This window comes from Crocodylus porosus, unplaced genomic scaffold, assembly GCF_001723895.1.
Source record: "Crocodylus porosus isolate Cpor-Errol unplaced genomic scaffold, CroPor_comp1, whole genome shotgun sequence".
In the NCBI taxonomy this organism is placed as follows: domain Eukaryota; kingdom Metazoa; phylum Chordata; order Crocodylia; family Crocodylidae; genus Crocodylus; species Crocodylus porosus.
The window spans coordinates 146,134,590-146,152,847 of NW_017728886.1; the positions used below are offsets into that span (position 1 = coordinate 146,134,590).

Below are 18,258 nucleotides of genomic sequence, written 5' to 3' on the forward strand. Positions count from 1 at the left end.
CTATAAGTGCTTTGGGGCAGAGATTCTCTCTCATCCTGTATTTGAATAGAGATGCTTCTGAGGAGACACCTGTAAAAACCATAAACAGCATTATGATCTAGGCAGAATAATTATCTGTGAAACTTGGATTCAAATTCAATACTGATTTTTGTCACTGTGCTGATCTTTGCCCCCCTTGCCCCCTTTGCAAGAGAAATGTCAATGTTTGCCTAACTTTCTTCCCTGGTATTTCTGGACACAAGAAAGCTTTGTTCAAATGTTTCTCCCTGTGTGAGAAAAGCAAGAATAGCTGAATTTGAGATAATGAGAAAATATTGGTCCTTGGTACTTTTATTTTTGAAGTGCACGCACGTGTGGGTGTGTTGCTGGGCATTATGGTTACATCTAGTTAAAGACAGCCAAAAGAGTATTTGACCAGTTTTATATTGCTGTGCAAACAGCAGCACCTTAAAGGTGAGCGAGATGTGCAAATATTGCTCTCCATCTATTGCAAAGGCAAACGAATTGAAAAACAGCTTCACTGCTGACTTCTAAGTACTATGAGATATGCTCAATCCTGTAAAAGTTGTCCTGAACTGGTTAATAGTCCCACATTCAAAAAGTGGTAATTACCCTGGCTGGATGCATACATATATCTGGTTATCTGCAAATCAAAAAATGTGGTAATACAATAACATGTACCAAAGAGGCCACTTACATATGTAGTAAATCTGGATTTGTTTATCTTTCTGCAGGCTATGTGGCTGATGTTGCAAACGGATGAGCCAGAGGACTTTGTCATAGCTACTGGGGAGGTCCATAGTGTCCGTGAATTTGTGGAGAAGTCATTTAAGCACATCGGGAAAACCATTGTGTAAGTAGCAGTATGAGAGAGCAGCCATGGACCTTAGAATCCCTGTAAGCTATTTACAGGCCACTTTGGTCATGTCATTATGGAACAATAGTTCTTCGTATTTTTTTTTCACATTCTGGTTTTGTAACGCAAGTTCTTTTGAATACAAACACTTGACCCTTCCTCACCTGATCCAGCCTCAGGGTACATGTCCAGCATTCTATTTCATACCTAAAAAAAATCCTGCTGAATATGATCTACTCCATGTGGATTATGTTGGTCATTTGTACAGCCTGTTCATCTTCCAGTTTCAGTATATGTGCTGCCAAAGGATAGATCTGATGCTCTCCCTGTATGTGGGAGGCATTGCCACCTCTGAGATTACAATGCAGTGTCTATACCATTCTACATTGATTTGCAGAGGACATTTAAGATAATGTTTGTCATTGGCATATTCTTCTTCCCATCCTTTCCTCTTTCCCTCTCCCCTCTTCTCCCCCACTATGCAAAACATTACCTCTACTTTGCTCCCAGCTCTGCTGGTTTAAGGTGTGACACCTGTAAACTCATTTCCTTTCTGCCTGGCCGCACACCGTCCATCCGGCTGGGATTACATAGCAGCTTAATCCACAGTCTTATTAGCCTTCATCCTACTGAGCCATAAAAATGTTGAGCTGTGGGTGCGGAATGTTTACAATGCATATTCTGCATAGTTTGATTGAAAATACAAAATTCCTTCTCAAGGCCAGATAATAAAATCAGGATGGCTTTGTGAATGCTTTCCGTAATTTATATTTTTATTGTTTATTATTTTTTCAATTTCCCTCCTTCTGTATCTTCTCTGGGCCCCATGCATCAACATACCAATCTCAGCTGGAAAAGGGAGAGGAAAGCCACAGGCTCTTCCATGACGCTAGCACCAGGGCTGTTCCTCAGGCCATCAGTCACTGGTGCAGCTGGTGAACTTTTGACAGGACCAATAAGCTTTACTTGGGAACAAAAACTTGACAAATTCAATAAATATGCAGAAGTGCACAGATATATACAATATTATTTGAACAGGCAGTGGGTGGCTGGGGAGATAATAACATTTTCCCTCAATAGCTTTTAGTCTGGTTTCAGTTTTTGGCCTTTAATTTTAGAAAAAAAATCAGAGAGATTTGGAGCAAAAGAACCTCTAGCCCAAAAGCTCAATTTTAGGACATTTTTCTTTCCATGATTAGCATCTCTCAGATTGTTTGCCAGCTCGAACCATAACAACGGTGACATTTGTCCGGGCAGAAATGAATATTGGGAACATTAAGATGTCGCACACGGCTGGGTTCGCATGCGGGTCAGTGGAGCTGGTGGGTCTTTTTCCCTTTGGGCGGGGGTTTGCAAAGGAGGCGGCTACACACGCGTGATGGTTGCAAGATTTTTGTTTTCGTTTTACTTGCACGTAAGCAGAATGGACGCATAGGCGCAAGTCAAAACAGATAACAGATACCAGTTGCGTTGCGAGATCGAGATCGACAGCTGCAGAGACCCTCTCGAGATAGTGACGAACAAGGTCTTAACGAGTGCACTGGGAAGGGGTACACCGGGGCAATTTCGTTGGTGGAGAAGCACGTCAAGGCTGGCCAGGCCTGGGCGGGGAAGAAAAGCTCCTCCTCGATGCACTGACGAGCGCTGCTTCTGCTGAGCGGAAGCTTGCACATGGGTTTTATCGGCCGAATGACGTGTCTCGCATCACAGGCATGGATTGGTTAGTTCTTCCACCTGCTTTTGGCACGCGCGGGAACAAAGTAACAGAAAAACAAGGGGTGTCCCAGGGCAGGAAGAACTTGCCCGGGTGCATGCTGCACAGTTTTGCAGGTTTGTGCTGACGGCACAGTTTTTTGCACAAGACATAAGAATGTTCCTGTCTGATTTTACTTTTTTTCTCTTTATGTATTACATTTGTTTATTATAGCTACTTTTTTTCTGGTAAATGTTGTTTTAAATTGAAAGCAGCACCTTTTAGAATAGCAAGTAAAATTTTCCTATATATTATGGAAATGATTGGTCCAGGCAGATGACAAATCTTGTGATATGCATTTGTTCTTCTGTTCTTTGTCCAATGTTGCTTTGCAGCAGGAAGATGAAAAATTAGACAGTTTGTAAAAATGGGTGCCTAAGGAAAGGCACTTAAATTTATAGATAGATACATAAATGACTGACCTGACTTTCAGAATGTTAAGCACCTACAGCTTTCACTGATGTCAATGGAGCCACTCAGTTAAAATTGAACACGCTAGATAAATGTTTTGCTACATTATGCTAGAGTACTCAAAACTCCAAAGGAGAAAGAAGTGAATGTGTTAAAAAAAAATAAACCTTCCCCCTATCTGCTCTCAATGGCATGAAAAACAACAAAAAAGTATTTTTGTAAATATCACCTATTTTAAAGGAGAAACTAAGAATGTCCTTTAATTTTTAAGTGGTCATGGTGTGCAGAATGTTGCCTCATTTTTTTTCAGTGTTTTATTTACACATAAAGGAATGGGTTGCATTTAACAGTGCCTTAATTAAAGGGGTAATTAGCATGTTCAGTGTTTAGATTAATTAAACCAATTTTAGACTTCTAAGCCAGTATTTTCCCAATTAGTGAGATGGGAGCGATATTTAAATGTGCAGAGAAAGCTGTATTATGCTTCTTAAACATACAATGAAAGACGCTGGGTAAAATTTTCATTGCTTAGGTGCTGAAATCCCAATTTCAGAGTGCTTTGAAAGTTGAATCCAATTCTCTTTACATATGACTTAAAACCATAAGTGGCTGGATCACTTTTAAAAAATTTGGCTACTAATCATGTAGCTGCCTTTGATATTTTTGCCTGCTTCAAATAATGTATTAATCACATCCTTAAGTGATTTCTGGCAATACTAATATGTTAACTTACTTATGTAGTAAAGTCAAGTGTTAACACAGTTTCAGCAGTTTGTATTTTAAAAAATGATGTTGTTTAGGTGCTGATGATTTGCTTTTAGAAATGTTGCCTTTAGAGTGGTGTAGCCATGATCATATTCACTAGTCCTCCCCCCACCCCTTATAAATATTCAGCTGACCCTTCTTATACTGATTCTGGGTTGATAGTAAGGATGGGCAAATTAGAGTAATGTAGAACCCATGTGCTACTCATTAAAAAGTGTTGCTCATCTCTCAGCTGAACTAAAACTGTTTCTGAAGATTGAAAAAGATTTTTTGGGGGAACCTCTTTAATTTTTCTGTGTCCTGACAGAGGTTGATCCTTCTCAACATAATGCCCCCACACACAGAGCTCCTCCCCCCTACCCCTCTCCCCCTCTTTCATTGCTGCTGTCTTATTGACCAGATGCCTGATAACCTCTCACATTCTTTGAAACCCCCAAGGGCCTGTTACACCAGCTCCTCCAGTGTGAATAGATCTTCTTTAAGGAGTAACCAGACACCCCAGTTCTCCACATTCATGCAGTGGGATTCCACTGGTACATCCCTTTAATCTGCTATTTAAAATTCTACATGATGTCCATGACTGATGATCTAGAATGCACTGTAAGTTCATTATATCGGTGCCTGCAAGAAAAGTGGATTGCTTCATTACCCCATCCTGAAAAATCCGTTGTTTTCAGGAATTAGGAAATTTCATGATCCCAAATGACTCTTTGGGGACAGAGCATCTGGCTGCCTGACTTTTTTTTTCTTTTTTTTTTAAGTGACAGAAAATCTTTCTGGTATTGCTCCACAGCGTATCTTTCAAAATCCATGAGCCTGTGAAGTAAGGATCCAGATGATATTGCAATTGAAACAGTGTATAACATGGGTGAGGGCTTGAGGCAAACCTACAGTGACCATTAAACCCTGTCACTGTGATGAGTTTTATGCTTTGGATAGTGCAGTTAGAATTTCTCCTCATATTCAGACTCAGTCATTGCGGTTTTGGTTGCTTAGTATTTGGTAGCATGTAGTACCCAGAAAAACAATCTTGAATACTCTACTGCCAAGTTTAAACTGCTGCCATGATTCATATACTTTTTCTTCTTAGTACATCATATTAACTTGTGCAGTTAAACATACCGGACAGGCTAATAAACCTTTCCAAAAAGTAATATCATACCATGCTATTCAGAGGTTACAACACATTGTTGGACTGTATGCGTTAGCCCAAAACATGAAAAAGGAAATTTTTAATACATGTCTTGTAAATAACTGAATGTACAGCCTCAACAAGGTTGGCACATTATTTCCCCAAAATCTAGTATAAACAGAAGTTTGTTTGTATCGGTTTGTTTTACTTAGATTTTCCTCTTAACACTTTTTGTACCAGGAATAAATTTGGAATGATATTTATATAATAGCTGTGAGTCATTTAATTCAGTCCTTTGTACTGACAGGAAAGCCTTTGAGCTACAAATATTTTCCTCCTGTAAGCGTTACACTTTTTTTTCCCCTTTTACTTTCCTTTCTACTTATTGCTAATTAAGTAAAACTGGAGGGAAACACTTCCCTCTGTATAATTTAAACTACAGCAGGGTAAACCAAACAGGCAAACGCTTGTCTTGACTAATTTTCTGTCATTAATCTTATTAAATTAGAACAGGATTGCAAGGATAGCCTGAAACGATGACAGCACTCAAAAGTTCTTTGCAGACTGCTGTCTGCATATTGGGGGTAGGAGTAGGGAGGGGGGAGGGGGGGCTGTTCAGGCAATGGAAAGATTTATTGTATTTTTTTATTAATATAAAATGTATATACATTTGTAGCAGAAATATGCATCGCTCCAAGGCCAGAATTAATGCAGGAAAATGAACAAATTATCACAATCATACTGGCTCCACGTTTTAGTTTCTGTAGTGACTAACGTGCTACTTTGTCTGTAGCAATTCTCCTGAAGTGGGATTGGTCACAGAAATCAGTATAAAAGTGTGAAGTCGGCCACTAGAAGGCTAGGAGCTTTTCTCCCTTCACTGATGTGGACGGTTAAACTGAGAGGGGTTTTATTTTTAAGGGTTTGAAGTGAAAAGCTAAGTTATGGAAGCATATAAGAGATTTGAAGGGTTCCTACAGGAATGCAAAGCAGACAATGCAGTGGCAATGGTGTGGGAAAGAGGAAAGGGATCCATCAAAAGACTTCATCAGGAATCACTGTTTTCAAGTCTGGCTTTTGCCCACAAGAACTGGCTGTCTGATCAGTAACACTCTGTTGCACTTAGCAGTATGGGAAAGCGAGATCTTAGGTCAGAAAGAGAGAGGCTGAAACTTGGTGCACAACTGAAGTTGTTTTAACAGCAAAGGATGAAAAAAAACAGTTGTCACTGAAAAATATTCACTTAGTTAAAGTTACACAGAAAGCAATGCTTTCTTTTGATTTTTTTTGTTAAATTTTGCTCTCCCTTAACAGTATTAATCACTGTTTTATTTGATATGCTATATTTATATGTTGTTGTTGACTGTATATACTTCAGTCAGAAAACTGTCTTAGAAATCTTAGAAATGCAAGAAGCTTTTTTGCTTTCTCTAAGCTTTCTGGTCACATAGGAGCATAAGACTGAAGGGGACCATGCTCATCACCAAGTACAATCCCTTGAATTAGCAGGCAACCATTTATCCGTAAAGTCCTAAATATGGTGCAGCGACCCCTCTCATCTGCCACAGCCACATAGCAGTCACAGAAACAAAACTCAAAACACCCAACTCCCTTCAGTGTGACAGAGGCAAAAAACAGAGGAGACAAAGGTGCTGCCAATGCCCTGCCCCCTGCTGTGGCAGAAAAGTTACTAAGTGAATATCAGATCACGGTCTTAGGAGTTGGTAGATATGACAGCAGTCTCAAAACTCAAGTTAACCCTGATCTGAATTTTGAAAACTTAATTTTTTTATTATTATCATTATTTATTTTCATAAACCAAAAATGCTGAGATGCTGTGAGAAGTGTCCCACATGATAGCCAGGTAGGCACTGGATTTTCCCTTTTTGGGGAGAGTTCAGCCTTTTACAATTTTTTGGTTTCAAAATGGAATGAAAGAAGTTTCCGCAAAATGAAATTGTAAAAAAAGTTCCAATTCTGGACTGTTGAAACATTTTTGTTTTGAATTTGACTTTTTTGGATTACAGTTTTTACGGCAAAAAAAAAAAAATTGCAAAATTTACATTCTGAAAATGTCGTGGCATCCTGGGTTGATGATATCAGAATGCTTCCTTTTGTTTTTTTCAATGAAATTTCATTTAAATGAATTCATTTGCAATGTAGTTTTATTAAAAAAGAAACATGTTTTTTGGTCCAAAAAACCTGCAATCATTTTGATGAACAATTATCCTCATTCCTGTGGTATTTCTAGTCTGGTCAGAGGAAAGAAATACTGGAATCCCATTCAGCAGACGAAATTGCAAGATTTCTCATCCAAATTTGCAGACTCAAAGAGATTTAGTCAGTATGGAGGAGCAGTCTGCAACAGAATGAAGTGGAAGTACTTTATCCCTGCTAAACCATGTTATAAGTTTAAGTCATGTTCTCCTTCTTGTTGTACAGATGATCAGGAAAGGGAGATACTCAGCTGAACTTATCAACATGTTTACTGTTATCTTTTGAGATTCACCACTATTATGTGAACATGTTTGCTTCTGAACACAGGCCTTCCTAATCAGGAGCAGCATTACTCTCTCAATTTTTATCCTTAATCTCTTGATATTTGGTGGTTCTCCTAAAGCACCAACTCATGCAGTCAAGTAATTTCAGTTATTTTATGAGAATATCAACTTTCATTTTATTTGCAACTGAACGGTTCTAGCTGTCAAGGTTAGAAAGAGAAGCTTGGAAAGGTAATCCCCAAAGAAACAAAAAAGTGAAAGTGAAATATAAAGAACCCCCAAATGTATTATTCTTAAAAGCCTTATGACTTTGAGCTTGACTCCTTATTTTTGTACACTTGGTGTTGGCAATAGGATGGCTTCGACCCTGTAATTCTCTCAGCTTTTATTAATATTTGTGGCATTTTAGAGCCACTTCTGCAAAGTACCTTTTCAGCAAAATACTTCAGTCTTTGCTTCCCTGTAAGAATGGGCTTGAACTCTGTCTGCACTGAGAGCTTGGGTTGACCTTGAGGCATTGTCCTCATGCTCATACTTGCTGGCTAGCTACGCTGAAACACCTTAATTTGATCTCTGGCAGCAACATCCCCCCCAGCTCAGAAAGTTCTTCTGAGTTTACCGGGGTGTGAAAGTCAGCAGCAATCCCACAGTTCCCTATTCCTGACTGACATTCCCTTTTTCTCTTTACTAACTATAAATAGACAAGCCCAGATGGAGACATGGGTAATCTTTTGTCAGGTTAATGAAAGCTCTCCACAATAGAACTTGAGGTTCATTTTAAAGTGGAGCTTAAAAATTAAGAAGCACATTGTTGATTGAACAGCTTTGATATAGGCCATGAGATAAAATATAGACAGGAAAGGTAGATCATCTATTTTTGGGGGTGGGGGGAAAGGAGGGAGGAATACACACACATACACACAAGCACACACTCTCCTAACCATAACCCGTTACAATATCCACACCCGTACAAAGGCCTGCTAGCCACCCAAAACCATTACAATAGCCCATGCACTACACACACAAATGCTGGTTTCTCAGACCAGGCAACCCATTCCCTTCATCCCCACCCCACTTGCAGGGTGACAGACTAAGTTCATGTGTTGGGACTACTTTGCACCTGGATCCTTTTTAGGGAGTATCTGGAGTACACACACTTTTTTTAAGGAATTTTTTTTGTGTTCCAAGCCAAGTCAGCCAGATCAATTCCAAATTCATTCAAGAACCATATGTGGCAAGCATCCTCCACCCCCACCTGGGGCTTCAGATGCTTCCAAATCCTTTGGTAGGCATCCTATGTGCAAGCCCAAGCCCAGAGGCTTAGGGTTCAGATGCCCCTAAGTTTCACTTGCCCTCAGCTATATGGCCACAGAAGCAAGCTGTGTACACACATACTGTGGAGTCATCATGACTTGAAACGCTGTTGTCTCTGAGGCCAGCCAAATGAACTATATAGTAAATCATTTTGGCTTTGGATTAATGGTATAGCAAGGTTGTACTGTTGTAGGTAGGGGGAATACCATGAGCACCAAGGTGGTTTTCCTACTGGCAGGGGAAAACCACAAATGTAGCATGGGGTAGTACTGTGACTGAGGTAATGCAATTAAAATGGCATGGTGTAGTGGAGGGTTACACCCATGTCTGCTTGCAGACAAGACTCCGTATGAGAGCATCATAGTTAGCCTTCCACTTGGACTTCCAGGAGGATCTTGACTACACGCCAACTTTATGGAATTGGGAGATTTCTCCCTAGCTTGCTCCTGTGGCCATATGGCTGGGGGCAAGTGAAACTCGGGGACATCCAAACCCCAAGCTTCCGGGCTTGGGCCTGCACATAGGATGCCAAAAGATTGGGAAGTATTTGAAGCCCCAGGCAGGAATAGAGGATGCTCGCTGGTAGCAGGGCCACATATCGTTCTTGAATGATTTGCACGGATTTGGAATTGATTTGGCTGATTTGTCTTGGGACCTGAAAAATTTTCCAAAGGAAGGAAAAAAAAAACCCCAAAAAGGTTGTATTAAGGCTAAGGATTAGTAGGCTAAGATCAAGTGTAGTTTGCTGCACTGGTCTTCTGCCCTACTGAATTCACCTTAAAATGACATTGTGTAGTAGTGTGTGCAGACCTTTCCAATGCAGTACAGACAGGATACATTACAAAAGTGTGATATAGCCTGACCGTGGGAGAATTTCGGCTACACGCCTGCTTTATGGAAATGGGGGACCACTCCTTAGTTTGCTTCTGTGGCCATTGGCTAAAGGCAAGTGAGACTTGGGGGCATCCAAACCCCAAGATCTCCAGGGTTGAGCCTGCACATAGGAAGCTTGCCAAATGGATTTGGGAGTAGCTGAAGCCCCAGGCTGAAAAGTCTGGGGTGGAGGATACTTGCTGGTTGTAACGCCACATATAGTGTTTGAATGATTGAGTTTTGCTCAGTCGATAGGATTCAGAATTCATTTGGCTAATTTGACCTAGATTTTGAAAAATTTTGCAAAAATAATAAAATAAAAGTAGATACAAATGTGCTTCTTGAACATGTGTTTGGCTAAGTACAGGCAGTCACCAAGCCCAAAGCTGAATCAATTCAATCTTTGCATGTTAGTCTAGGCTGCAAAGATTAAACTGAGAAACAACTGGACACACATTTACTTTTGATTCAGGAAATGGAGCCACATGCCTGCAGTGGCTCAGGCCAGACAGGGGATACTAAAGCATGGCTCTCTGACACTTCCTCCTCTCGCTGCCCCCAAGGTCTGTAGGATTTTCAGTCCAGCATCACAGCAGCAGGACTTTGCAGGGTTGCTCATCAATTCCTCTTCCTGCTTTTAGGTGACTCTGGGATTTGTAGTCCACAGTTGTAGCCAGCAGTAACTTTCAGTAAGTTTAGCAGGGCAGGACAGCTTTCTACTCAGGGGAAGGAAGCTTTAACCCCGCACCCTGGCCCCAGACCTCAGCTGGGGTTTGCCTGGGGGGGCACCATCCCTGCCTCTCTCTTCTCCCCTCCTTCCAACCCTTCTCTGCTAGAGCATAGCCCAGCACAGGGCTGGAAAGCATGCTAGGATGCTGGGGGACTCTGATTTAACTTGAACCAAGAAGGTGTCTGGGACAGAATTTTCATTAACTGGTTTGACTCAAATCAGTTAAGTCTGATACTATATTCAACCAGGTTTATTTCTAACCAGTTGCAGTCATTTTGAAACTGGTTTATGGGCACTTAACTTCTGTTCTATTACAGGTTTAAACCAGTTTCTGATCACTTAAACCAGTTCATCTGTAACTTCTGTCCCTAGCCTTTATGTTCTAAAACTTGCAGCATTTTCAAAATGGGTAAACTGCATCAATTCTGGATGAAATAAGTGTATGGTTATCTGTAGTAATTGCCCTATCTTCAAGTTACTGTAGGTATGCTTATTTCTAAGCCAGCGTTTTCAAATTTGCTTCTCACTTCCATGTGCTGAGGGAGAGCAGGGTCTGACAGTAAGGAAAGGGCTGTAGGGGAAAGAAGTTTTGGGGGCAGAGGGCAAGGGAACTACCTGACCTCTGAGGGGGGACAAATTCAAGGCAAATCTCTAATAATTAAATTTTATACCTGGAATATTACCACATTATATATAAACTTTCCATATATAGAATCTAATTATTGGAGAATCATCTTATATATGAGTAAATACAGTACCTTTTCTGACACCTGTGAATGATAAGCAGGATTTTCCTAAAGTTTTATTTTTAAATTTTGCGTTGTGTTGCTTTTTTGAGGTAGAAAGCTTACCAATTAATGTAAATTCATGCAGAAAAATAAGAAGGCTTTAAAGTCATGCTGTTGAATATCTGTCAAACAGTATCAGTTTGCATATACCTAAAAGCTGAAATTGAAGACAAATAAAGGTGGGAGGGGGAATGAACTGATATATTTTTCAGTTTATCTGTACTCTTGGGAAAAGCTTTAGGATTAATGAAATTCTGAGGTATCTCCTGTACTAGTTCTTGGTGGCAATTGTTACACATATCCATGTCACGGTTTGTATGCAGGATACTCCAGCAGTCACATTTTGGAGAAAAGGCAGGCAGTTTGTTTGTGTTTGCTTACCTTGCTGTTTCACAGGACAGTGGTAAAAAATGCAGAAGGAATTAATTCATAGTTTCATAGTTTGTAGGGTCGGAAGGGACCTGAGCAGATCATCTAGTCCGACCCCCTGCCATGGCAGGAAAGAATACTGGGGTCAAATGACCCCAGCAAGATGTTCATTCTACTGTTTGGAGTTAACAAGGATAAAATGAATGTTTTACAATAAGTAATATATAGCAAAAGTAATATATGAGCAAAAATGACAGTGACTTTTAGTATAAAAATCTACCCATGAAATAAAAATCTCTGTGAACAATGAAATAGTAACAACATTCAAAACATGGTCAAACATTTTCATTGCCTAAAGATTTCTGAAACTTTTTTTCTTGGTAGTGTCCATCATTCTTAAGAATGAGTCCATATTTTAAGTATTTACAGGGCATGTCTCCAGTAGTGTCTCTGTACCATGAAGAGTAGCAAGGCAGCAAGAGATATACTAAACTGATATTATCAGTAATTGCAGACACCATCGTCCACACTTCACACTGGAGGGAGGTGCGGAGAGTTCTGCAATCCAGCTGCAGTAACAAACCAATTTGACAGTTCCCTCACCCCACTTGGGGGAGATGAAGATGATCTTATTGTGGTGGTGCATTTATTTTCTCAAAGCTCCAGGACTAGGGTTTGTCATATATATGCATAAGACCAGAGACCACTTGCTCTAAGCAAAGTGTTATGACATTAGCAGTGTTGGGAGTTCACTTTCCATTCTGTTTTAATTCAGGGAAACCTTGATTAACCAGAGATTGGTTATCCCCCTCCCCCCCACACACACACACACACATATTGCTTAGGTATGTTTTATTGCCTGATGGGACTTCAACCTTGCAGAACCAAACTTCAAGAAAGCTCCCAGCTGTCTAAAACCACAATAATGTGAAAATTTCAGATGTCTCTTTCCCAACCCTGAGACTGAGTAAATTTTGTGTTGTGTTCTCTGAATTCACAAAATGTTTCTTAATGATTTTTCAATCATTTGCAGCTGGTTAAATCAACAGATTCCTGGTGTCTGATTTGTGTAGGATACAGTGTCATCTTTCAGCAGGATAGTATTCACCAGCTGTGGACTTGGAGGTGCCATTTGTAATTAAAAATATTATTTTCAGTGCTTACCCTCCATTTCGTTCAAACTAAAAAGGGCTCATTTCCTTATGAACTTTTCACACTACTGACTAAGTAAAATGGGTGGAGTTTTCCCTTCAATCATTTCTATTGTTACATGTATTTGATAGCAATGTTCAGTGAGTCTTTGCTAGATTTGGAGAGACTCTTATAGACTATTGGGTGTTAAATGGTGTTCTCTGCTCAGTGACCTCCAACAACTGACATCTCCTGTTTTAAGAACTTCCTGTTGTTTTACTGGTGAGCATTGGTTTTTTATTAAGCACATTTGAGTTCTGCACACTATTATCCTTTGCCCTTTAAAGGGAGGGACTAATGTTGGTTTTGGCTTCTGGATGAAAATTTTACTTACTGGCTTCAAAAAGAACCACTGCAAAAAAAATCTCAAAAGTTAAATTACAAATCATATTCAACATCATATGTTACTCTCTACAGCTTTGTAGGCAGCAGAACATTGCCACAAATTTTAGTGCAGCTAATGTCTGCGGTATGCAGAAATTACTTAAAAATGTAGCCATGCCAATCCATAACATTTAAAAGCCACGATCCAGTCTCCAGAAGTTGATATTGGCTTAAAAATCACATGGTCTGCCTTAAAAAAAACCTTCACATTTCTAATTTTATTTCTCAAAAAATAATAAGCATTCAGTTTTTGAACTTTGAGGGTGCCTTTGGATCACCTTTTCAGCCTTTTCTCTACAACATCAAAAGCTAGGAACTTGAAACAAAAACTGAGATTCTTCCAAAATTAAATGCTGCAGGAGCTGGAGTTTTTAAGAAAAACATTAACTATTGTGTGATAACATTACAAAAACTGACAATACTGAATATGTATATATAAATGGGCACTTCTCTTTTATTGCCTAAAGCCAAATAGTTTAAATTGCAACTGCTGCTTTGAAATGACATAGAATTTGCCTAAACCTACAAAAGCAAGGAATTTCATCTTTATCACCCTTTTGTACTAAAGTACTGCAATATCAACTTTCAGAACTCTACGCTATGCTAGACCTAAGGAGCACAAAAAAAAAAGGATTTCAGTCTTTAATTCTGAACGTTTATAGGTTTAGTGAATCTGTTCTTTAATATTATTTGAACAATTTTTTTTTAAATTAAACAAATCCACAAACTGCAGATTTGGAGCTTGAACATATGGAATTGAAGGGCGTGATGTATCTAGTGATAAAGTTAAATCAATTACATTGTTCTTCAGATCTTACCAGTATGGTGTATTCCAGGGGCTCTGTGATCCAACCCATTGAGCACTATCACCTAAGTCTCCGGTGCTACCTATGGTTTCCTGTGCCATGTGCCAGACCAGACCCATGCACTACCCGGGGGCAGGATGCTGTCTGTGCATTGTGGGCAGCACATAGGACTAGTCCCAAGGACATGCGCATTCTCAATACCTTGGTGCTGCCAAAGTATTGAGAATGAGAAATGAATATGCACAATACTTTGTTAGCCTAGCAATATCCCACACTTGCATCATAACAGAGTATGAAAAAGTAGGAAACAGATTTAGCTTCCATTCAGCATAGTAGCAGATCACAAGTTAGTAGTAGGTTAGTAGTCCTGTTCTCATTAACCATGTATTTAAATACTTTGCTGAATTAGGACCTTAAAATGGAGGAGCCTTTTTAAAACTGAAAATGAACAGTTTTTTAAGTACGTGAAAGTGTTTTTCTAACAGTGTTTGGTTTGACTTGAATTCATGTGCAACTTAAACGTATCTGAGACTTTTGCCTCAATAGCTAATATCTATTTAAAAAGACATCTGTTTTCCTAACAACTTTGTACATACCAGTGAATAAAAGTATCATTCTTATATTTATTTGAAGATTAATGAAGCATTGGAATTAACAATAAGGTGTTACTTTATTCTTTTCAATATGTGTTTAACTTGGAAGTTCTAAGTTTTACATGTTTGACTGGATCAAAAAAAAAAAACAACCAAAAAAACCCAAAACAACAGAGAACTTCAAAAGCTATTGATGCTGCCTTCTGGTCAGACTTCTGTCTTTGTTCCTGTCATTAATTAGTTTATTCTGTCCTGCAGAGAGAATTAACACCACAGTCCAATAAAAGAAAGCAAGCCAAATGCTGCTAGGATCAGAGCACTAAAGTAATTATGGATTGATTTAAATGTTTATCTACTTTACAGGTGGGAAGGAAAGAATGAAGCTGAAGTGGGCCGATGCAAGGAGACTGGCAAGATTCATGTGAGAGTCAATCTCAAATACTACAGGCCGACTGAAGTGGTAAGAAAATGCCCTCTCCCAGCTTTACAAATGAATAATCCAATCACTCAGCCAATAAATTGCTGCATTTGGTCAGCTGTCTGTGAAAATGCTGTAATTGCACACCTACTGCCAGCTTTCAAAGCTCTAAATTAGGCTGCTCATCAGCCCCCCTGCAGTAAGTTACCCAAAAGCAAACAAAACAAAAAATGCAAAGGACCGGATTTGCAATGCACTAATTCACCAGCTGCTGGGTGGAGGTTGGTGTCCTTGGACAGAACTAAAGGAATGTGCGTGTAACTTCACCTTGCAGGGGATGACAACAAAAGTCCAATCAAATTGTTGTCTCTCTTGAATTAAAATCTGCATCTGGTCTTCTCTTTCAGAGCTGCTAGAAATAAATAATGGTGGTGCAGTGATATTTTTCCGTTTTTAAATATCTCTTCCCATATGTTAATAAAATCATACAACTTAACCTATGAATTCCCTCCGATGACTATCCTCAGCAAAAAAATTCTATCTTTGTGACTTTTGGAAGTAGTATAAAAGCTGACAGTCATTTAATAACTGCATTCATAGGACACTATTCCACAAAACCCCTTAAGCATAAAAACTAACTGACACTGACATGATACCTCCCACTGAAGTCAGTGGAGACATCTTTAAAGCACAGCCTGAAGAATCTGGCCAGTAGTACATTTCTTCTCTATGAATACTGAACTAGCTACAAAAAAATGAGCTTTTGCTTAGTACATGGGCAGATAGTGACAACTCAGTGCTGGCACAGAGTGGGGTTCAGGTTTATAGATGCAGCAAAGAGTTGTTCACAGTGCTAATGGAGAATAGGAGTTCCAAGGAAACGTTGTGCTTGACTTCTCCCCGGGAGGTTGATACCAGCCCTGCTGGCTGCTGTCATAACATCAGCTGTCACTGGATCCATTCAGAAATGTCGGCAGTAACTTCCTGATACAAGTGAGGTGTCACAAGAGCACATTTGTCTTGACTCAGACCCAGGGGAAGGTAAAAACAAGTGTGTGTGTGTAAACGCATATCAGTTCCAAAATGGAAATTCAAAGAGGCAAAAGAAACTTAATGTTACATAACAAAAAAGGGCTGGATCTGTATTTCAGAATCCTTTAAAAAACTAGGAAGTTGTTAAGAAATGTCTGTCATTCTTTACTTAGGCAGGGTGTCCAAGAGAGAAAGACATAAAGACATTGACTTGCTGAACAGGAAAAGGACCCTTGACCCAACACATCTGTGCTTTGTAAGGCCTGCTTTCTTGCTCTGTCATCATAGGCAGTACCTTTTCCTCAAAACCATTGATTTATTCCTCCAGATGCATTGTAGTGGGGCATTTGCCCAAATGACTTCACTCCATAGGGTTAGTATTCTCTGTCCATGACGTCTCTATCTGTCCCATTTTTAGAACCCAAATCCTGGTTTTCAAACTCCTCAGCACTTGCATAGACTTTTCTTCTGCATTACTGCTTTAATATTTAAGCACAGATTGTTGAGAAGTGCTTTTGTCATCAGAGATATATCTGTGTATGGCAGTGATGCTCACAGTTTGGGCCCTACAGGCCCAATAAATGGCATGGGGCCAATGTGAAGGCCAGATCAGGCCCTGTGCCAACTCTGCACACCTGAACTAGCATGCACAGCCACAACCTGTGAGGCTTCCCACAGATCCTTGAGGAGCTCTGCAGACCAGATGACATGGTGCTGAGGGATGGAGCTAGATTGCAAGCTGGAGGTTGAACACCTTATTGTATAAGGATCCAGTAAGTGTACAGTGAAGTTTGGGTCCATGCAAAATCTATTGACTTTGAAAATCCAGCCCTACTGAGCTATCATGAAAACTTTTCCTATGCAATAAAAATTTAAAATAAATATAAAAATAACCTCTTCAGTATTTCAGGAAAATAACAATACCTAACATCGTGGAATCTACCTAACTACCATGGCTGTGTTTCCTATGAAGTAATAACAGCCTTACTGATAAAACTGGAACTGAATGCAATACTGTACATTTGCTCTCCTATTTCCAGTATTCAAAGTATTCAGGAGAAAGTCTAAGTCTTCTTAGAAATGTCCAAGCTTAAATCTTTAACTACACAACCTTTCCAGAACTACTAAGATTTAGGATTTAATATCTTTTTAATCTTCTTTTGTATGTATACAAAAAACTGTAGCCAAAATTTTCAAAAAGTCTTTTGGAGGTCCATGTTGCTAAGCACCCACTTAATGAGCCCCTTTTGGTGTGTCTCATATCAGACGCTTTGAATTGTAACTTCCTTTTGAAAATCTTGGCCAATGGCTTAATCCTGCTCTTACCAGTGAAAATCAAAAGTAAATCCATTTAATTCAGTGGCATCGCATCTATATAAATAAGAGACCAAAATCCAATCCAGTGCCAAAAAGCAAATGAACATAACCACTTTGCTAAAAGAAACGATTCTGCATATGCCTCCATCCCCTTTTGAGGGCAGAAAGGCTTGGGTTGAGACTTTCAAAGTTAGCTGAGGGGCTTAGCCATGCAATTAGGTTAATGGGAGTGGCATGGCTAACCTACCACACTTGTCTTAGAAAATCTAACACTCAGATTCTCGCCATTCATTTCAGAGAAGTTTTGTTTTGTTTTTCTAAATTGAATTCAGTATTTTGAAAATTAAAAACAAATGCTTGCATTGTATGCATATACATGCACACACACGTGCATAGGCATTCATTTTTATATATAAACCAGTGAGTGTTGGTAGTTAGGATAAGTTCATTTTAAAATGCATCTATTCCATTCAGTTAAGTGCACTCTGGGGTCAAGGCCTCTGTCCTGAAGAGCTTAACAACACTGAAGAAGAAACTGTGAAATGTGAGACCTATCTTCTGGTTGAACTGAGTGGACTGTTTGAATGCCTTGACTCGAAATCTGTTGACTCCCTTTAGATACTGAAGCTTTTGATTGCTTTGGGGGCCCTTTGGTACTCACTGGCTTTGGGAATTATCCCCTGCTAACCCCTCCAGCCACCTGTCCTCCCTCCTGTTTGCTGCTTACAGACCTAACAATATTTTTGTTTTGACTTCCATTCTATTCTTCCCATTTTGACTGGTTTACAAACTGGACCTTGTTACAATAGGTTGATCACTGCCAGTCTTTTTTGTATAGTAATTCCTGTATCCTTCTCATAATCACTGGGTTTTAGAAATACTCTGTTGCAAATGCATTCTCTGTGCAGGGCTCTCTGTCTCAGCTCTTTACAAAATACGTTTTCAAACATAGTGAAGGCTTCTGAAGCCCACATCTCCTTGGCTGGAAAGTAAGTAACGCAAGACTCATGTAGAGATTTGCAAAT

At 39.5% G+C, this 18,258-nt stretch overlaps 1 protein-coding gene across 2 annotated transcripts in view; it reads left to right on the forward strand.

The window, feature by feature from the left end:
- The window catches only part of GMDS (GDP-mannose 4,6-dehydratase), a 577,786-nt gene that overhangs the window by 457,632 nt on the left and 101,896 nt on the right, over positions 1-18,258 (forward strand). For both annotated transcript variants that reach the window (XM_019542456.1, XM_019542466.1), the window contains exons 8-9: positions 735-853; positions 14,830-14,926. In XM_019542456.1, the coding sequence (XP_019398001.1) occupies positions 735-853; positions 14,830-14,926 (216 nt within the window). The remainder of the gene's footprint in view (positions 1-734; positions 854-14,829; positions 14,927-18,258) is intronic.